Here is a 22,898-nt window from a genome sequence, read left to right on the forward strand (position 1 = left end):
TTTATTTATTCACTGCTATATATCAGCCTGCTGCTGACAGGCTCTTAAGAAAAAGAACATTTTCCAGAGACGTTTGAAGCTGTAAAAGACACTGAAATTTATGTCCACATTTGGATATTTGCAGAAATCTGAACCACTGTCTGCAATCCAACTGTGTAACACTGAGATAAAACAACATTATATTTGTCTGTACACCATACCATCACTATAATCCTTCACAGTGTAATATCCCACTCTAATCACATCAAACACTACATCTCTGGAGTCCCGTCGTTAGTTAACTGTTAAAAACCCAAACTATCTGTCTGTGGCTACAGATTTGTGGTGCTGTGTGTTCACGTCATGACGCTCTGCACCGTCCAGACAAAAGTATGTTATGCCCTTTGAGCTGCAGAAAGGCTTTTAATTTGAAACAAAGTGTTGCCTTTCACCAACAGAAGCTTAACAGAGATTGAAAAAAGTGGAGGAGACTGGAAAAGAAAAACATGAAGAAAACAATATTTCTGTTGCAGTAAACAAACTCAGAGCAGCAGATTGATGAATGTGACATGACTGTTGTTGTTCTGATGGAATTAGAGCTGAGAAAATGTCCAATATACTGAATTTATAAAGACAGCAAGTAAACATGGAGGATGTATTGATTTTACAAAAAATGAAATGGGAACAAATCAGAAAGCAGGAAGCCTTAAATATACTGATATAAACGGAAAAACAGAAACACAGGCCTGGTCCTCCCTGCACTTGAGGCTATTTGAGAAATTACGGTAATTTTGAAACTATGCCGTATATATGGGATTATATTGGTCTCAACAGGAATTGATCAAAATGTGTTCTATAATATTGAAACTAGGGCTGCAACAATTATTTGTATTATTGATTGCTCTGATGATTTTTTGTGGATCAACTGCTGTCTATAAAACATAAAAAACTATGAAATATGTATAATTTCCTACGGCCCCAAATTATGTTATCAGATATCTTGTTACATATCAACTGATATTTAAAACCCTTCTTAAGACCCATCTCTTTTCTTTAGCCTTTTAATAGTCATCATCATCATCATCTATTATTTATTTGTTATCTGTGCAATTCTGTTCTGTGTTTTTAGGATTTAATACATTTTATTTTATTCTACACTTTTATTAATTTTATCCTTGATGCTCATAACTATGTCTGTGTCATTTGATTGTAATTCTCAGTCTCTTTAACTCACTTTGGTCAAGTTTTGTTATTTTTAAATGTGCTCTACTGTATAAATAAATTGACTTGACTTTACTTGTTAAGCAAAACCAACATTGTAAAACCCCCAAAATTTTCAGTAAAGCCTCAAATGTTTGGTATTTTGATTTGAACACTGAATTAAACAATGAATCCATTATCAAAATAGTTGCTACTTAATTTTCTGTTGACTAATCATTGCAGCTGATACATATAGTTTTATCCAAGTTGTACTGTGTATTAATGGTGTTAGAAGCACTTCAGTGTAGTGCAGAAATGCAACGTATCCACATGTGTGATATTTTAAATGAGGTTTTGTCAGGAACTTCATTAAATTTTGATTATTCTGAACATTTCATTCTCTCAAACAAACTCTGTCCCTAAAGTAGTTTGATGTTTAATTTCATCATTACGCACTCTCCCCTGAATGAAACACCGCATTGAGAATGAGCGTTCACTAACCATTAGGTAGAAGAGGAAGAAATTCAGCATGTTTAAGGTTTTCAGTGCGTTAGTATTAGTAGTATTCAACAATTATTGAATTGTTGGTGAAACTGAATTACTCTTTTTGAATTGTCAGTTTTTGTTGTAAAACACTGTTTTTTTTATAAATAAAAACAGATGATGATGAATGTAAAATGCTGGATGCTATGCATAGTGAACACCAACTTCTTTTAAGACTATTTTACAGTGATGGAAAGTATATTTACTCAAATATATACTTCACAGTTTGGAGGTACTTGTACTTTACTTGTTAGAGTATTTCCATTTTATGCTATTTTATACTTCCACTCCACTCATTTCAGAGGGAAATATTGTACTTTTTACTCCAGTGCATTTATTTCAAAGCTATAGTTACTTTTCAGATCTAAATTTTACAAGTAAAACAGGTGCAGACAGTATTTGTAATTCATTTTTATTAATTTTTAATAAGGGTCTTTTTCTGTTGCCAAGATTCCATTTTGTTTTATAACACTGAATCAAAAAGCAAAAAGTGAATACTTTGTACATGCTATATCTGTATATAAATAGAAAATATAACTGTACGGCCATTTTGCATAATGAGTACTTCTGCTTTTGATACTTTAAGTAAATGTTTCAATTAAATACTAAATACTTAAATACTTAAATACTTCAATTAAAAATAAAATACTTTTCTACTCTTAATATGCAATTTGAATAAAAGACTTTTACTTATAATGGAGTATTTTTATCAAAGATATTTTTATTGAGCAGTTTGATTGATATGCAGATGACAATGAGTCAGTTGTTGCTCAGTTTCACAATTATAAAGCCAAACGATTCCTTATACAAGTATCTACTTGACATTCACTGAGTAAATAATAAAAAATGTGCCTGGTTGGGGTTCCTAACATGCTGACAGAAATCACAAATCGGATCCTGGAGAGAATGAAAAGGATGCTCCTTCTGCTTTTTCTCCTCTCCACTTCTTCCAGTTTTCAGTCTGCATGACTGACATCAGCACAGACCAAAACATATAATCTGCGTGACCCAGTTTCCATGGCAATGCACGCTGGATGTCGATGCAGCGGCACACAGGCAGAAGGAGGTTACTCCATCCAGAACTGCAGCCTGCTGTGTGAGGGGGATAACAGGGGCAGAGGAGTCAGCTCACTAAATCCTGAGGCCCTGCATCTGATGTCATACATATACAGCACCAGCTTATACAAGGAAACTAAAGAGTGGAGAGGAGCAACGATCGATGACTACTGACATAATGTTATGCTGTAAATTATAAATGATTAGTCATAGGTCATCAAACTCTTATCCTGCAGGGACCTTTGGCACTGAGAGCTCCCTGATGTGAATGTTTTAAAGGTGGAATAACGGCTCCCCATGTAAGCCCAGTTGCATAAAATGATGATGAGGAGTTAAACGAGATGGTTATTTGACACCAGAGTTTCAATAATTAACCAGATGAAGGATTAAGTAATTCTGAATGCATGAAATACATACATGAATACAAACTGTGCAGTCAGAGTCAGAGTTTTTTCAGACTACATGCAAATCAGGGCGATTCCCACTACAGCCCAGTGGGTGTTAGTAATACATCTGAAACTGGTTGGTATCTGCCAAAAACACCAGGAGAAGAAGAACATGCACACTTCAGCAATTTGTTGACAACTTTAACTGTTTGCGGAGTCGAATGGTTACTGCACATGGCACATAACCACAAGGTCCCTGGTTTGATTCTAGCCAGAGACCACGTCACGTCATAGCCATCTCTCTCCCCCAATTTCCCGTCTGTCACCTCACTATCAACTGTCCAATTAAAGCAAAAATGCCAAAAAAATAATCTTAAAATAAAACAACAAGCTAGCTAGCTAACAACCATCCAACAAACACATGGATAGATCGCATTTATGGACTACGATCGAGACAAAACTTTCATCATCACTTCACTCTTGCCGCGCCGTCACACAGATCATTCAGTGGCTGAACTGATCAGGGATCAAACTACAGTTGCATTTTTTTTTAAGATCGTACGATTTGAAATTGCTAGAGCCTCTTAGTGACAGAAATTGTGGAATTATGACTTCTGGATCTCATAATTACAAGGAAAGTGATCTCATACACTCACTTCAGTTCAGCTGTATTGGACTGCATTAGATTGCACAGGTGTTCCTAATAAAGTGCTCAGTGAGTGTAATTACAGTAGTTTTCTTGTAATTATGAGATACTTAAAAGTATACTATGCAAGATTTTCCTAAAAAGCAATGTATAAACTCACTAAATACAAAAATAACCTCTCTCAATCATCACTTATGACCCACTAAAAGTGTGTGGTGGTGTATGTATCTACAGAGACTCTGCCCTCTGCCTGTATTTTCTTGTTATTTTGCTGTGTTTGGAACGTTTCTGGGCGTCAACCTTTGGGCAGTGGGTGTGTAGCCCCCAGCCAATAACAGCGCGCAGGGTGTGAGGTCAGGACTCGTAGCGTAGCGACAAGGTTACATCGCTGTCTCCTGTCCCTCCCCTCTGCTCGGTTCTGCTATCTGTCTCCGTGTCAAGGATGTATAAAGAGCTGCAGGTCTGTGTGTCTGCTTGACGGAGGGCACGTCTGAGCTACACACACGCAGAGCAGAAAGGCCACAGGATGACAGGACGAAGCTCTGCATTCACACATAATCCAGCAATGCGGCACCTTCCCACAGGGTTGTGTGGAAGTGTGGGCATCTCTTTCCTCCCCTCCCTTATTCCCTCCCCTCCCTCTCCGCGCTCGGGGGAGGAGGTGCCAACTTTGAATGCTGTGTTTACAAACACCAACTGACAAATCCCGCATAGTATACCTTTAAGTCATAATTACAAGATAACGCCTCCAAACTGTTTTTCACTGGTGACTGAGATGTGCTTCTGTAAGAAATAGTTGTGAAACAAGTGAAAAAAAAAAAAAGAGCTTGAGAGAGAAGTTCTCACCCTGCTAACTTATCTCACCTCTGCAGAGCTGGCCAATCACAGCGTGAAGCGGCCATGTTTGTCAGATTATGTGTTTTGGAAAGTTACAGATATTGTCGGACACGTACGCTGAATTTTGCCCTGTTTTGATGCAGCTAATTAACTTTTATTAAGGGTTTGGCTGACTATAACCTAGTAATTAAAAATATACAGTATTAAGAATATGTAAATGTAATATATTGGCATTTCCAGACACTTGGGAACCCATCAGTTACCCTGAAACAAGAGGCCTTATTTGTGTCATGAACTAACATACTGATACATCCTGAACTATTTTGGAGCTTTTGGGGCATCTAGAAAAATCTATCAGCTATGGGGCTGCAACTATGATTATTTTCATTATCGTTTAATCGTTTTGTCTGTAAAATGTCAGTAAATATTGATTGAAATAATATAATTTCCCACAGCCCAAGTTGATGTCTTCAAAATGTCTTATTTTGTTGGATCAACAGTCTAAAACCCAAAGATATTCAGTTTTCATAAAATTATCACATTTAAGAAGATTGAAATAGAAAATATTTGGTATTTTTGCAGAATGAAAACAATTATTTGGTTATCAAAACAGTCGCCGATTATTTTTTTGTCGATCAACTAATTGATTAGACAAGAGTTGCAGCTCTAGTCAGCCTCAAACCAAATGTGTCAGTTTTTATCAGTTGAAGCTCTATTATTGCACCAAGCAACTCACCCGAGGCCTCTTCCAAACCACACGTCCGATCCTGTTGCCCTGGTAAAAGAGCGAGTCATCAGTTGCGGGGAAGCGGGGGTCCTCAAAGAGCAGGCCACTCTGCAGGCACTGCCTCTTCAGGGTGGAGTACTGCTGCCCCTCGAAGGCCTTCACTGAAGTGAACATACTGCAGCCCTGAAGGACACGACCAAGATGACAAGAGTGGACACCAGTGAGACCGAACCAGTACACACACAGATACACATCATCATAGAGCCTGCTCTTCTATCACTGACTTTCACTCATTTTATAAACACTGTATTTCTCTCCAAAAGGCAACATCTGCTGGCATCTTTTAAACCACTTCTCCTCCCGAAAACTTCTGCTTCTTCCACTCACACGCACAGGCAGCTGACTGACAGCAGCATCCAGTAGACTTTAATACCTTAACAGTGAAAGCTCTCAGTGGAAATAAAAAAGTCGATGTGTGCGGCTGCCGTGAGCACAGCCTGGATTCACTGGGTCAAAATGATTAATCTGTCAATTCACTGATATCCTCTGGGGCCTAATTATCACTGCTATGCATTGAAGGAACCATGCAAACATTGATCAGCCCAGTACTGGCAGAGCATATGGAGGGACTGGTGAGTCAGGGCAGAGACACACTGAGATGGAGCTACTGAAGGGCTAATCAATGCTAGATAAACGACAAACCTTTCTTGCTTTTGTGTTAAATTTTATTTTATTACCTAGTGTTTCTCCATCAGAGATTAAACTGTAATAATTGTTGTTGAGTGGCCTGCTCTTTGAGGACCCCTGCTTCCCTGCAACTGTGATAATTGTTGTTACCACTATATTCATTTATATGCTAACGAGGCCGGATTACCAACTGGGCAAAGTGGGCAACTGTCCAGGGGCCCCAAAAGCCCTGGACTTACAATTTGGGTCGACATAATTTGATTACATAAACATTTGTTAGAAATTTGTACAACAGTTGAGCTAAAATGCACAACTGGCCTCCATCCTCCATCTTGTGATCCTGGTCTAGAGGAGGGTCAAAATCTAGTTTTAAAAAGGAAGAGTCTTAAAACAATAGTCAGGTACCCAAATGGACATTTACATAATGGAAAAGTAACGCACACCAAGGGTTGTAGTGAGGTGCTGATCACTGGAAGTAACACTCTGGCTCCATATGCATTTATCTTTTATTCAGATGATGTTTCGGCCCTCAAGCCTTCTTCAAGATCGACAAAGACTGTTGATGTCACTACTCTTACTACTCTCAAACCCAAATGAACATTGAAACAGGTTTTTCTTGCTGTAATCATTCCTCCTGTACATACTGGCTAATAAGAGATCCCTTCCTAATATGCTTTACATGACATTATACTGTGAGATGATGGAAACGTGTCAGGCCGTCATGATAAATTATTCTGAATGGCTTAATTTGAAAAGATATTTGAAGAGCAGAGGTGAGGATGGATGACACCGGAGGCATCACCTTTGTGAAGATGTGATAAAGGTCAAGACTTGTCAAGACCACATCTGCATGCAGATTGATACAGGCCTGCTGTCCTCAATGTTAATTTGAGTTAAGTCTGATTTATTTTAATTGAATCGCTAAGAAGCAACTAAATACTATAGAATTTATCTGACCAGTGGGTTAGCATTGTCTTCAAACCCTTAACTTTTATACACATTATAAAATGATGTGATATGATTGATTTATGGGTTATAGACACAAAACATAGTCAAATGAGTAACATGTCACAGTAAAAACACTTATTTCCAATATGGTCCCAAGATGTTAAAAAACAAAGAAACATAAAGAATATCAAGACATTTAAAGCTGGAGGACTGGTAAAAACGCTTTGATGGTCCACCAGCCCACTGGGATTTGTCCCAGTATGCCTGATGGCCAGTACACCACTAGCTGTAACCTACTGTTACAGCTGTAAAACAGTGGATAAATTGTTTTGAGCATCAAACAACCCCCGCTAAATGACTCGTTCCACTACCAGAATTTGATCCATTCAGTTCAATAACATTTGGAAAGTCTAGAAGAGCCGCACGATTAACGGCCAAACGGCCAGTGCGGGAATGTCGCACCCGACATGAAATTTAAAAACTCTGTATACTGTGAAATACAGAGAGATTTATCTGGCAGTGATAGACTTAATCAGCATTGTACAAACGTGATCTTTTCCAACCCTTAAAGTCATTTTAGTCGTCTAAACCACTGATTCCCAACCACTTGTACCCGAGAGATTGTAGAGTAGCTCAACTAATTTGAAAAATTTGAATTAAGGATTTGATTAAAAAATACATATTGAGTCAGCTATAACAATTAATTTAGATGTTATTGCAATTAAGAGTGTGTGAAAACTAGTTAGCAGGTGAGCAGAGGAGATGAAATAATTAACTAAAACTAATGGATGAATGATTGGAACGTGCAGCCTTTGCCACTCCATGTAGTTGTAGTTCAAATGCAAACTTGACCAAACCAAACTAAACATCGACAGTTCCATTGTATGAAAATATTGTAGAATCCACTGTTATATCCATTTTATATGATTATTAATTAAATTACATCCAGTTTGAAATTAATTCAAATGAACACATCTGGAACATAAATGGTGGTGTTGATGAAGGGGTACTTGAGTTAATCGGACTGGGCTGTGGGGGTACATCTTACAAAAAAGCTTGGGAACCACTGGTCTAAACTAAGCAGATCAGATTATATTGTTTTAAAGGAATATAGTAATACTTTAAAGTACTCAAGTTTTATCTCATATTCCTCCTGTTTTGTTGTCTCGGATGTGATTGTTGTAAATTAATGTGTTTTTTTGCATCTTTGTGACACCTATTGTACGCTGCCATTTTGGCCATGTGTTCTTTGTGAAAGAGATTAAGTATCTCAAGAGACTTCCCGGTTAAATAAAGGTTAAGTTAAATAAAATACAATTAAAAAATGGGTATGTTGTAATTACGGTGAACATTGCCACATTATACAAATTAAAGTTATACATGTGTTTTTTAGCACTAAGCACCACTATACTGTTGTTGGATATAAGCAATCAGTATGTTTTTTGGGTTAATTTAGCAATCTGTAATGATTTGGTAGTGCAAACGATAATGTGAATGCTAACGCTAGCTAATGCTAATTTGCGATCGTCATTTCCAGTAAGTACACAACGGCTGTGTTTGATTTGAGACAACACTACCCTGTCAAAATTTGCACACTACGCCAGTAATATATAGTGTACACAGTGTACTACATGAACGTGTACTAACAGAAGTATGTGATTTGAGACACAGCTCTGGTCAAATGGGTTGTTGATAAAGGCAAAAACAGCCTCCGACCTTTAGGTATGAGGGCTTGTTGTCAAGCTAACACATTCTGAACAAAACTGATATTGAATGCAAGACAGACACCAAAATCAAAGTGTAATCTACCGCTTGATGCACTTGAGACCTAGTAGGAGTCTGATTGCAATTGATGCTGTGCTCTAACAGAGAGTCAGGGGAGAGATGTTCAGATGATGTAGGAGGGATTGTTCCTCTAAAGCTTTTCAAACTCATATTTAACTCTCAGATGAATTATTCCTCTGATGTTGTCTGTCAGCCATGGAAAGAAGATGGACTGTGTTGAGAGGGAAATGCACACAGATGGACCGGTGCAGATGCTTCACATTTACACCAGGTGTTAACATGCAATATGTATCTGAATATGTTAACTGGATGAAGGGGGGGAAAGGAAGTAAATGCACACATAGCAATCAGACTGGATCGGTTTTCCAATGCTTCAAAATAATTCTGGAGGCTGTAATCATACCCAGCGTAATACCCTTTGATGTATTATTGGTATATTTATAATTTGATATATTATTTGTCCCCTAATAAACAGAAACAGGAGTCAAATGGATTGCTGAACCAAACCAATGACCCAGGATTTCCATAACTTTGACCCAGAATGGTCTCAATAATGTACAGTCCCATATACAATGTAGGAAAGTTCCCATTTCCATTTGGTACGGCCAACACAAATTACCCCTCACCAGTTTCATTCTGTGGAGTCGATGATAGTGTCTCTTATATTGTGTAGACTTCGCTTTTGCTTCCTTTACATATTTTCCACATTCCGCAAAGATCTTCAATTATTCCCCCCTCTTCAAATCCTCTTCTCAAATCTCTGCCACTGTGATCACATTCTTAAGAAAAACTTCTGTCCAACATGTTGAAAGGTCACCTAACTCTGCCTCTTCCTGTTATCTCAAGCTGTCTGTCAAAAAGCCAAAGACGAGTTCTTTCTCGACAAAGGAAAAAGAAGAAAAGCCCCATTCAGCAGTATCACTTTGCGGTTCAGGAGGCTCTCAAGCAACTGCTACAAGGTGCAAGACCAGGTCATGGGACCAACAGTGGTAGAGGTAGCTGAGGTAGCATTAGTGCTAGCATCTGTTTACCTTCTTACAGTATAAGTAACATTAGCCTAGTTAGCAAGGTACATAAAAAGTAGCCTACAGATGCCTTGAGCTGTTCTGTCATGTGACCCTCTCCTTGCACATCCCTCGAGAATACTCTGCATCACTTCACTTGACCTGAGACACAAAGTCCACAGATTTCACCTACCTAATTTGCGTATTGGAATCAGATCATAATGCAGAAACAAGATAATGAGAACGCCTACATATTATACCAAGTGTAAAAACGCCCCAAGATCTATGTCATTATCCCGATAATGCATCCAGATACAGATCACATGTTCATACCAGATGGAGGTCTAAGATCCTGAACAATTCCACAAAGACACGACTGAATCAAGGAAGTCATGATCGAATGTAACTTGTCCAAAGATAGATTTTTTTCCCCTTTTTTTTGACAGAAAAAAACTAAATAAAAAAGGAACAATTTGTGCAAACAGCTTTTTTGTTCTTTGAACTTTGACTTTAGTTGCATGCACCCCAGTCTCCCTTTTTGTTTTTGGATTACTGCTTTTCACTTTAACGTCTTTTTACCAGAAGATCAGTTGTACAGCGATTGGTCAAAAGCTTCTGCCAAATGAATAAATGAAAATTTAAGATTACAGCAATCTAAGTTCAACTCTTTTTAATAGACTTAATAGGATATAACAACATAAAGTAGAAAAAAACCATGATGAACATATATTTAGTGGACATTAAGTCTCTTAATGCCACATTACTACCAAGCAGCACTATCAAATTAAGTTTTTTCTAACTGAGCTGACCTGTTCACCCTCAAGCGGTGCTCAATGACATCTAATATCTGGGGAAATTTAAACGAACTGAAAATAAAGGGACGCCAATTCAAAAGGACAACAGGAGCAACATGACATCTGACTACGGCACCTTTCAAATATCATTAACTTGAAGCCATAAAGAACAAACTTTTCCTGACATTCAGAGGAGAAAAAAAAAAAAAATCAGATCGAATTCTTTCAGTCATGTGACATGCTGAACCCAAACAGGAAATATAACTATAGTCTATGGAGCTGCATTGTAAAACTCATGTCTGCACCCCCTACAGCAGACTTCCAACACCAATTTAAATGCAGTAATTATAAACTCAAAGGTTAAAAACTCTCTTTGATCAAATGTGCGTTTATCTTTATCCTGACAAATGTTGGAGACGGTCCACGAGCGTAGGTCACAAATAATACCTGGTCCATGTTGTTGCCATTAACTGAAGCCTTGAGTCTGCACAGTATTTGACCTTAATTAAAGAAAACATCCAGTAACTTTTATTCAGAGGAATTAGCAAACTAGCTGACTCCTGAGTGAGTGAGAAAGTAAATTCCTGGGGGAATGAGGAGGTCGCAGTTGGAAGCTAAATCTGACAGATGGCCTGGTGTCTTGGCTCGTGACTGCGATGGGGAAAACCATGCTGTCATCTGGCCTGTGTGGACGGCCAACAGCTTCACCTGCAGAGACTGAATCCTAAGAAGCTTCTGTGCTGGATGCCTTTAATACTGTGGCAAACACAACAATAAGCACTGCTCTGAGTTAAAGAAAGAAAGGTTACTTTTAGGATAAACAACATAAACACAGTATTATCCTAAAACATTCCATGAAATTCTGATCCCAATCATCCAACGTAGGGCTGCATATAAAGATTATTCTCATTATTGATCAATCTGCAGATTATTTTCTCAATTAATCATTTTATCTGTAAAATCTCAGAAAATTGTGAAAAATGCCCACTATAATAATATTTTGTAGAGCTCATGGTGACGTCTTCAAATGTCTTTTTCTGTCTAATCAACAGTCCAAAATCCAATGACATATAATGTGTGATAGCAAACTGAACTGATAGCAAACTGTGTCATAATTTATGACTCAAATCTTCACATTTGAGAAGCTCCAACCAGCAAATTTCAAATTTTTGCTTAAAAATGACAAAAACAATTATTCAGTTATCAAAATGGTTGCCGACTAATCAATTAATTGACTAATCGTAGCAGCTCTAATCCAACGTTCTAGTCTTACCCAGCACTGTTGTTGCTAAAGCTCAGAGCTTCCATAATATCATTAAAGATGCATTATCTCATTTTTGGCCACTTTAGGACAGTGAAATAAGCTGTAAACAGAACATCTGACTTATTATCACCTAATACAACCGATATGGCATACATGTTAGCAAACTGTTGCCTATTTACACATCCATCAAATATAGAGCAACATTAGGGTCAATTTGGAGTCTTGTCTCTGTCCATCTGATGACTCCAAGTCCAATATTCACTCTCTTATAGCTCTGTGCTGGTCTCCAAAGAAAAATGCTCTTCAGCTGCTAAATGCTCCACAATGTTCGCTAGCTAGTCGCTGACTTTGTCTGCTGAGCAGGAAGCGGACAGCAGGATTTATAAGTCCTATTTGCTGGAAAAAGCTGCCTGCCGCTGCTGCTAAAAACAAGACTGATAAGAGTGGAGCAAGTTTGCAGGCTGGAAACCAAAACAATTAACTAAAAGACTGTCAATATAAAAAAAATATTGATTAGTGCAGCTTTAACGATTCTGACATTTCATACTGACCAGAGGCCAAAACATGTTTAACATCCCTTTATCTGGTTAAATAGTATTACCCATTTCCTCTGCAGGTATTTTTCATGATCTACTGAATAACTTTGACTGACTTTGTTCACTACTGTTGTTCCTGTTATGATTAATTAATTTAGACTTAATTATTTTCAAATTGCTAACATGTCTTACGAACTGTGCAGCATCTTGGGATGGCATGCGTCTCCTCCTCTAAATGAAAGTTATCCATGCTTGATGTTTCTACTCTGTGATGCACAGAAGTCTTAAACATTTCATACTTTGCCTGTTTCTTAAAAAAGAATAAAAAGTTACCAGTGTGTTAATTTCTCACTGTTTGGTAAATTTATTGCTGAAGTTTTCACACTATGTGAAAATCTTTGAGCTGTGATGATGTGAGCTGATATTAGTTTGATGACTTGACCCTTCCTGCAGCATGCATCACAATAAGCCACACAACTTTCACCAGTATATTAGTGGGCACAGATGCTTTAATGTGGAAAAAATGCAGTTGGACTGCAGACAGATGTTTGGGAAGATGTGATCTGTGATGATATAAGACTTTAGCTTTAATACAAGGGAGGAAACAAAACAGATGGGAAAGTATTGAAAGGAATAGAGTGAAAACATAATAAAAAAAAATAGCTGCACTGCAGGAAGAACTGGACTGCAACAGTCTGGCCAGCTTCAGACTACAAACTACTGGAGATTGCAAGTCGATCTATTAATCATGTAGTGGCTAAAAATGGCCAATTTGTTTGTGACATTTCTGGGATAATGAACAATTAAGACTTGGAGAGTGTGGATGTTGGCAAGATGGCATTCTCATCTTGCACCATACTAACTTATTTGATCACCAGTTCTAAGGAAACTGGAAAAAGAATGACAGCAATGCCTTAATGATGGTCATTTAAGATCTCAGTTAAGAGCTGCAACAATTAGTAGATTAATCAATTAGTCAATCAACAGAAAATTAATCAGCAATGATTTTGATAATCGAAGAATCATTTAAACTTTATTTTGTAGCAAAAAAAAAATCACTGTTTCCAGCCTCCCAAATGTGAATATTTTCTAGTTTTCATTCTCCTCTATGTTAATAAACTGATTGGTTTTTGGACTATGATCAGACAAAATAACATATTTTGAAGAGTATGCATGGGCTGTGGGAATTTTCTGGACATTTTACAAACCAATACAAATTATCTACCGATCAGGAAAATAATCAGTAGATTCATCGATCATGAAAAGTAATTGTTAGTTGCAGTCCTACCTCAGTTACAGATCATAAATGTTCCTGGAAGTTTATGTTTAGAGAAAAGGGTAACCGGAAGAAGTTTGAATTATGAAATATGACAAATAATCTGTTGCCTGAGGAAAAGATGTGCAGAGGAGAAAAAAAAAAGGATGCGATGAAAGTTGAAGAATTGATGATTCACAGATGATGCAGTCCCCCAAATAATCCAGTCATGATTCAGAAAATGACAGCTCCTACAGTGGAGAGAGGTGGAAAGCTGGAGGGAAGAGTCGACCCATCAATAATCAATACTCTGAGGAAAAAGGAGACAAAACAAAACAAAATGCCTCTTCCAACAGATGGAAACACTGTGGAATAATAGTGTGTTTCTAGCCATGTGTATTGATTATTACCTACAGTGCGACTCTAAAGCATTGATCGAGGATGACCAATAATTCATAATGCTTGTTTTCTCCTCATTTCTGACTCTGTGTGCAAAGCTTTTCAATAAATAAGTACTTTATTTACTTTGAAAAATATCACTAGTCAGTAATATCACTAACAAACACACTTCCCTTTATAAATCAAAGCCTTATGGTGTTGACATTATTGGTGTGTTTACACCTGAAACACACAGTGACATGTAGATGTAGAGACAAAGACTTCAGAAACTACAATCAATGAGGTGACAGAAGAACCAATCAAGAAGGAGCCTGAAATGAAACATTACTGCAGCTTCAGGGGAGTTTTGAGACACAGCAGCAACTAAGTGGAAAATCAATTCAAAGTTTTATATATATTTTTTTTTTGGATACGTGGAGGCGGAAACAAACTGAACACACCGCTGAGATATTAGCACCTTAAAAAGTTGATATGGCGAACTTGCTAGCAAACAGTTGGTTATTTACACAGGCAGCTGACTAAGGTAAGCCCAATATTCACTCTCCATTTAGCTCTGTTTTACTCTCCATTAACATCGGAGGTAAATCTGGTTCTTTAGCTGCTAAATGCTCCACTACGTTCAACTAGTAAGCTAGTCGCTAACTTTTTTTGGCAGCTGTTTGGTGCTGGGCAGCTAGCGTACAACAGGTTTTTGCTGAAAACGGCCGCCTGCCTTGGCTAGAAAAGACTATGAGAGCAGTAAGTGTGAACCAAAACAGTCAAGTTGTGGGCTATAAAACCAAAACAATGGGCTACAAAGACAATAAAACGCTCTATAAAGACAAGAGGAACTGCAGAGTTGGTGATCATTCTCTGTGGATTTGTCACTATGAACGACCTTTTCACATACAAGTAGTTTAAGTAGTCACATTATCCTTTGCCAATATAAAAATACTAACTAAAGGGGTTATTTTAGGTTAATTATGTTTAATTCCACTGCTTTCAATTATTTTTGTTTGCTTATTGTTCAGTTTACAATTATCTCAAATATGTACCATGCCCTTAATTATATGAATGTACACATTTTTGTCATTGGAGTCCAGAGATAATGATAATCTTAGAGTTGGAAGTCCAGGAATTCATAAAAATGTATTTTTCAGTAAAATGTCATGAATGTGTTCAAAATGTCAGACAATCTAAAATGGTGAGAAGTGATGTCAAGCATTACAGCAGGTGTACAAGTTACTTGATAAATAATATAAAACTGGTTGTTATAATTCCATCATCTGGCTGGCTAACTTTAAATTCCTGACTGAGAGGTGACAATTGTGACTGCAGGCCTTAAAGGGGAACCCCAGCAAAATACATCACAGTCTGTTCACAGATCTCGGGGAGTACAGTACTACTAGATATCTGAAAAAAGAGTTGTGAAAGTTATAAATGCTCTTGTATCTCCAGAGGAAGCTGTGTGAAATCTGATAAATTGTCTGAAGTGATGTCACTTGAGTTAGCGTCTGTTGGGACTACAAGTTTGAAAATGAAAAATCTGGGGGTATGAAGTTAAAAAGAAGTGAGGTTACTACATTTCTGTAGCCTGCTCCTAATCTCTGCTTGAGGCTAGCTACATTAGCCACTACTAGCATAACACGCCCGAATCTGTACAGTCGAGTGAGTCAAGTCAAGTAGCATTGTGGGTAATGTAGGCACCAGGTTTTGACAAGGAAAGAGAACACGTTGAATAAAACCAATTTTATCTCTGATTCTGTTGCATCGATTTTACTATTTTTTGTCATTGTGAGTCTGATAATGTTAGGGAGCGCAATGCTAAATCAGTGGAGTGACTCTTAATGGTTATCAGGATCTAGGTTAGGGAGGAGAAGAAAAAAACAGAATAAGACACTGAGGAAGAGGAGAAAGATCATAAAGAAAAAGTGCCAGATCTTATTCCCACATAGGGCATTAGCATGGCCATGAACAGCATTTATCTAAGAACAACATGGAGCACACTGCTTAGTACTGGCAGCAGTCACATCAGTATCAGTGAAGGCACTTGGGGAAGTACCATGGACAGCTCCTGTGTTACAACAGTGAAGGGGCAGAAGAGTTTAGCCCTCGACAGTCGGCCTTCTTTTCCTTTCTATCCAATCAATTGGTGAGAAAAAAAAGTTGTATCTAGGGAGGCAGTATCACCAGTGGATGATGATGTGCCAGCCTACACTTAAGCAATTTTCTCCACACACTCCCTGGCACTGTAGCATATTACAGGGAGAGCCTGTTACTTTAAGTGTTTTATTCTGGGTATGATCTAGCCATGTTGTTGCTAGTGACTCTAGGCAATGTAGTTTCTCTGAAGTGACAATTTCAATGCTGATGTACAGTGTGCATGCACGGGTCAGCCAGCAAGCTTTCGCATCAAAACACACAGACATGATACACATATTTTTAGATTCAGTATGACTTAGGAGTTGGTTTGCTCTAGTTTGAATCAGTGAACGAGTTGGTAAATCTGGTGCATTTTCCTCTCGGTTTCTTTTCACACAGCCAAAAATTCAAGCAAACCAAAATACATCACTACAAGCCACATGAGAACGTTCATTCCACTCGCTGTTCAGATGTGTCTGGGGTGGTTGCAAAAAGATAAATGACAAAAGAAGGTCCTATCTGCCCAAATATCAAAATGTTAATTAATGCAATGTACTTTGTTGCACTAGTCCATGTCCGACCTCATCCCAGTAAGCACATCTGGCTACGGGAGACTGGACAGTGACCACCTCCTCCAAGTGTCTTGGTACAGTTGTTTTGGTCGGCACCAGAGTACGATTGCTGTGTTCAGATGTGCCCAAACAAGTCACACCAAGAGGGATGATGAGCTAGTTCAATTCAACCAGACTAAAAATCGCAGGTCTGAAAACGCCCTCACACTTCGGGGATATCAGCATGTGTGATGTGCATCACAAATTAATAGAAATCATAGAAAAATTATTATTATTATTATTAGTAAGTAGTCTACACAACCCGATGTGGGAATCAGGCCTACCTCACTCACAAAGCTGTGCTTGCCTCACTAGTTGTGCACTGAATAGCAGTAGCCTTGTACAGGTGAAGCTGAAATAAATTCCTGTCTTTTATGAATGGAATGCAGCTTGTGCCGTATCTTCATGCAAGAATGGAGACAAACTCATAGCTCTCATTTAACATTTTGTTTTATTTTTTTTCCACATGCTCTTATCTAACGTTTTGTTTTATTTATTTATTTTTTTACATGCACAATAATGACTCATAATAACATAAAAGAAACTTCTCAGTCAAAAAAAGAAAGAAGTAAATTGGTTTAAATAACATTGCTTAAAAGAAGAAAAAAAAAAGAGCATGGCAAATGCCAGCCTTATGTGACAACAGAAAATGGCTATAAATAAACAAAACAGACTTTAGTTGTCTTAGTTGCCTTCTGGCCTTAGTTGCCAGAAATGTTGCTATCAAGAGTCAGTCAAACGGAACAGATACGCGGCTTCCTGCAAGGCATCTTTACATCAAATAAAACGTTAAGTAGACCATGTCGTTTAACAATGAATCCCATGACTAAAACCCTAAGGCTGAAATACTCACATTTGGTTAATGGGAGAAATTACATTTCCCCTCTGACACCAACTTCTTCACATCAGGCTTGACAGCTGTTAAGCTGTTAGGCTTATTGGCAAGCGGTCCTTCAAAGATTGGTTTGACAGTCAGTCCTCTCATGCGTCTTGATAGTGTTCATCTTTGAGAACGTACATTTGCATGTATAGTTTGACCCAAACATGGTGAGCACATACATAGCCAACGTCTTCAGTGTGCCATAGTCTTGGGAACAAACCACCCAAAAAGTGCTCAAGTTTTCAGCACCACCGAGAGCAGCTTTCATTTCATTGGAGGCCTGCATGTCAACTGGCACAACAGCATCACCTTTAACGGAGAATTCTGCACCTAGACTTATTGTGAATGGGTCATGCACAAATTCAGTGACATCCCTGCAAATGGCAGAGAAATTCTCCCTCAGCTGTGTGATGAATTTTTTCATATTCTCCGTGACGTTGCTCTCACCCACTGTCTTCAGGGTGTTGAAGTACAGCAGCCTCCCTGATAGCAAATCTGCTTGGAATAGATCAAGTTTGTTCCCAAAGGCATCAAGCTTTTCCATCATATCCACCACAGATTTTTCTTTCCCCTGTAGTTGCAGACTGAGTGCATTCAAATAGGAAAATATGTCTGCTAAAAATGCAATGTTGCACATGAATTCTCCGTCTTGCATGATGAGCAGGTGGTCAGCTGCTACTTTTGATTTACTTTGCTTCAAAAAACTCCACAACTTGATCCCTGAGTTCAATGAATCACTTCAAAGCTTTGCCCTTACTCAGCCAGCGCACGTCATAGTGGAGTAAGAGGTCATCGTGAGTAGCTTGAGATTCCAGCACCAACAGGCAATGCCACATAGTAGAATTCTGATGAAGTTAATTATCTTCATCGTTTTGTCAATAGCCTCTTTCACATCCCCACTTACTTTAGCGCACAGCACGCTTTGGTGAATGAGACAGTGAAGTACATTCGTTTTTTGGGGGTGACATTCTTAATTCTGCTCACCAGACCCCTGTTTTTTGCCAACCATTACAGGAGCACCATCTGTGACGATTAGGTTGACTTATTCTAATGACGAGCCATGATTTTTAAATAGCTCCTCCGGTTTTCCAAAGATGATGTCACCACTGGTTTTACCTTCCAGAGGAATCAAAGCCAACAGCTCTTCTTTGAAATCTTTCCCATCAAAATAACTCACAAAAACACACAACTGGGAGGTTTTTTGTGTTTTCAGTGGACTCGACAACAGCCAGGGATACGTGTTGAGCTTCCTTGACCCCATCAAATACAAGTCTCTGGACGTCCTCTGCCATGACATGGACACTGCAGGTGGTACTTGAAGCAGACAGAAGTTTTTGTTTAAGAGAGGCAACTGTCTTGTCCATAGATTTGTCAGTGGTAAGTTCCTCCAAAACAGTGACCATTCACTTAAAAACCTCAGGATTGGTAAATAGTTTATGTTTGGGGAGAACCCAGACAGCTTGAAGAGGTGCATTTGTTGACCTCTCTCATTCAGTTAAAGTTTGGTTAATAATTCTGTTGACATGGGAATATCCAGCTTTCAAGGGGCAAATTTTCTGCGATGGGCCTCTGACTGCTCAGGGTATGAGCTCTTTGAAAGTTGCATGCCTTGCGTGAGGGTGACACCTAGCATTGTATTCTTCTGCAAAAGTGATTGTTTCATTGCAAATGAGACACACAGATTTAGCTTTACTGAAAGTAGGCATGATGAATGCGTAATTATCAGTCCTTTCTTCATTAAAGCTGCGTTTTTCCACGTTAACTTTCCGTTTTAGGCTCTTTGCTTGCCTGACAAACAATTCAAAAAGGCTTTTCTTCCTGCAAATGTTTTCCACCAACCAGAGCACTGCATAATAGCGTCAAAAGCGGTTAAAGTTAGTACTATTTCCTGCCAATCAGGACACTGCCTTCTGCAAGAATTACAGATTTTAACGATCATTCCTCAGTGAACTTCTTCCTTGGCAGAGGACTGAGAGCATTTTCTAAGCTAATAAAAATAACATTAATTTAGTAAGAAAGTGAAATTATTAAACAATAATTAGGCTAATTAGGCTTTAATATTCCAGCCCCCACAGTGCCTGCTTCAAAAAATTCTGGCGCTTGGACAAATGTGGTTGATGACTCCTGCAGTAGACATTGGCTGCAATGTTATAAAATTAAAGATTGATACAAACACAAATATTAGACACAAACTACATGAATATCATATGCTATAATAATGATACCACCACGGGTAAAGAAGAAAAGAAACCACATCACTGCAAAGAATATTACAATGATTCGTTTATCAGATATCATGATTTTAACTGTGCACAAAACTGAGCGTCACATCATTATTGTGCGCAGCAGGCAGCAGCAGATTCTGGCAGCATGCTGGTCATAGATCAGGGAAGAGTGTGTTCGGGTGTTGGTGGGGGAGTGACTGATTGAGTCTGCTTCTGCTGACAGACTGATTACACTCAGAGAAGTGAACAGGGAGCAGTAATGCACCAGTATACGGAGGGGGGGGGAAAGAGAGGGAGAGACAGGGAGGGGTGCGGCAGACCATCCCTCATCCACCCCCCCCCCCTCCTGCATCAGGGAGGAGGGCTATCCCAGCTTCCCTTCCTCCCAGCATCGTGATCTCCTCTCTGCAGTATCTTCTCCCGTTGCCAACTCCTGTAGGCTTGGCCATGACATACAACACTTCCTCTGAAATTCTCTTTCCTCTGCTTACAAGTCCATTATGGTCGATTCTTCCACTTAAATTCCTGCTAACACATGATCTCCCATAGATTTGAATGGCATTATTGCCCAGAGTGGTCGGATACGCCACTTAGATTAGTTTATGTGAGGGAAAGCAGACCTAATCTTACAACAAATTATCAAAAGATGCTGTCTAGATATCAACTTTTAAATTATTTTATTGCTATTGCTAGTATGTACTCATTATTGGACTCACATCTAGTCCTTGTAACAGTGATGCACAGATTCTTCTTGTGGTTCAATCATTGTTGGTGTGGACATTGTTTTTTTCTCTCTCTAATGAACAATAAAGTCAGATAGGCACGTATTAGGCTTATTTTCATTACTGATCAATCTGCTGATTATATTATATTCTCAAAAAATGTCAGAAAATAGTGAAAAATGTTTGTTGTAACATCCCACAGTCTTGCTGATCAGTTTTCCTGTGAGATTGAAACAAAATAGAGCTATGTGTCTCTGTTTGATAAGAATTAACTTTAAAGACGTATGTGGGAACATTACTGCTGTTATTTTAGCTGTGGATTTAGAGCTGCAACGATTAATCGATTAGTCGATCGACAGAAAACTCACGGACAACTATTTTGATAATCAAATAATTGTTTGAGTCATTTTTTGAAGCAAATGTGGCAGAAATATGCAGGTGTCAGCTTCTCAAATGTGAAAATTCGATGCTTTTCTTTGTCATATGTGACAGTAAACTGATGTTCTTTGTGCTGAAGACATTTGAAGACATCACTTTTTTTTACTATTTACTGATATTTTACAGACAAAGCGAATCATTCTTTAATTCAGAAAATAATCAGCAAAACTAACTGATAATGTAAATAATAGTTAGTTGCAGCCCTAATCAGACTGGACTGTATATAATTCAACATGATAAGAGGTGAGATAACAGTAGTGAAAATCAAATCTGTTACTAAAACTGCCATTCTTGAAAGTTTTCTGACAATTTATAGTGATTTCAGACCCCCACGTAAACCCATACTTATAGGGGTTTACTCCAGTCTCAGGACTCCACTTTTGGCAGCATTATCCTTGGCAAGTAGCCTGATCTGGGGCTTACACATGGGGCATAGACTATTAATGTGCCTTCAGTCCCCTCTCGGTGCTCTGCAGAACAATACACTCCTGAAATTATTAATTTATTACTCCAACCATTCTCACGCACAGGAAAACAGGCTCCAAAGCATCACACGGAGGCAGCAAAAGGCACAAAGACAACGAGAAAGTCCCTGTTTGATGTCAGCTGACACCAAAAACTTGCAAAGCCTTTTAACCATCATTGATGACTGATTACTGTTTATTCGGAGCAATATTTTTGTTTTGTTCAAAAACTATGAGCTTGAACGCTTCTCTGATGTTATTTTCAGATATGGCTTCCTTATAGATTTATGTCAACTGTGGCTTTCTCATTGCTGTACAATGAAATAATGAAAAGAAGATCATTTTTTTGGACATATTTAGTAAGGTTTAGTAAATCGCTAAAGCCAATTAACGCCCTTATATTCTAATGACTGGGAAAACAAGCAAAGCAGCATACAAGCACAAACAGTAAAGCGGGAACTGCGGTTCTGATATCCGATATATGCCGCTATTTTTGCGCAAAAATAAAAAAAAAAACCGTCCAGTCCGTTTTATAAACATGCCTCTCACCCCTACCCTCACCTCCCGGTATCGCCTCAGCAACCCCGGTCAGAGAGGCCATATAAACCCACACGGCTACGGTAAGTAAGTAATAGGATCTCGGATCTGCTGAGATTTAACAAGCCGTTTCGTGCTGCTCTTCGACCGCCGCCTCTCCATCTCCAGCAGCCCTTCAAAAAAAGCACCTGCTTGCCCAGGAAGCAGTACGAACCGGTTTCACGGCACGGTTACCTGAACTGAGGCCTCTCCGGTGGCAACGTGGTTCTCTCTCTGATCCTCCTCCGGGGGTCCAGCCGGTCCGGCTCTCACTCTCCTGGGGCTGCTGGGATTCCTCACCACGCTCTCCCTGGTACCTGGCGGAGCTCCTCTCTCTCCTCTCCTCACCCGAGCAGCGTCAAGCCGCCGCGGAGTGGAGCAGCTGCAGAACAGGAAGCTCTCTTCTTCTGGTTTTCAAAAGAAAGCATTTGTGAACAGTTTTGTAAACGTTTGCAACTGTCTTCATGAAATTTCTACGCTGAAATGTTTAAATAACTTTAAGAGGTACGTCTGAGATGCAGGTTGGAAAGCATCACTTCAGTCTGGAGAAAGGAAGATCCTGCACTCCGCTCCTGCTCAGCATCACAATTTATTGATTATACTAACGTTTTAGTCCCTCTGGACCTTCGTCAAGAATATTTTAGACTATTGTGGTGGAAAACTGCCTTTCCATGAATAGGTCAGTAATTGTGCAAAGATAACATTTACGTCAATAAGAGATAGTTCCCAAGGGAGGATCAGTAATGTCACATTTTAATTTTCTGTGTGTAATGAGTGAAGGCTGCTGGGCCATGTGTATTGTGAGAAATGGCGGA

General features: G+C 38.8%; 1 protein-coding gene across 2 annotated transcripts in view; it reads right to left on the reverse strand.

Moving 5' to 3' along the window:
* The window catches only part of capn5b (calpain 5b), a 65,277-nt gene extending 42,799 nt beyond the window's left edge, over positions 1-22,478 (reverse strand). For both annotated transcript variants that reach the window (XM_044369778.1, XM_044369777.1), the window contains exons 1-2: positions 22,279-22,478; positions 5,384-5,557 (exon numbers count right to left, since the gene is read on the reverse strand). In XM_044369778.1, coding sequence (XP_044225713.1) covers positions 5,384-5,548 — 165 coding nt within the window. In that variant the 5' untranslated portion in view covers positions 5,549-5,557; positions 22,279-22,478. The remainder of the gene's footprint in view (positions 1-5,383; positions 5,558-22,278) is intronic.
* Positions 22,479-22,898: the final 420 nt, after the last annotated feature.

Source organism: Thunnus albacares, chromosome 13, assembly GCF_914725855.1.
Source record: "Thunnus albacares chromosome 13, fThuAlb1.1, whole genome shotgun sequence".
Classification (NCBI taxonomy): domain Eukaryota; kingdom Metazoa; phylum Chordata; class Actinopteri; order Scombriformes; family Scombridae; genus Thunnus; species Thunnus albacares.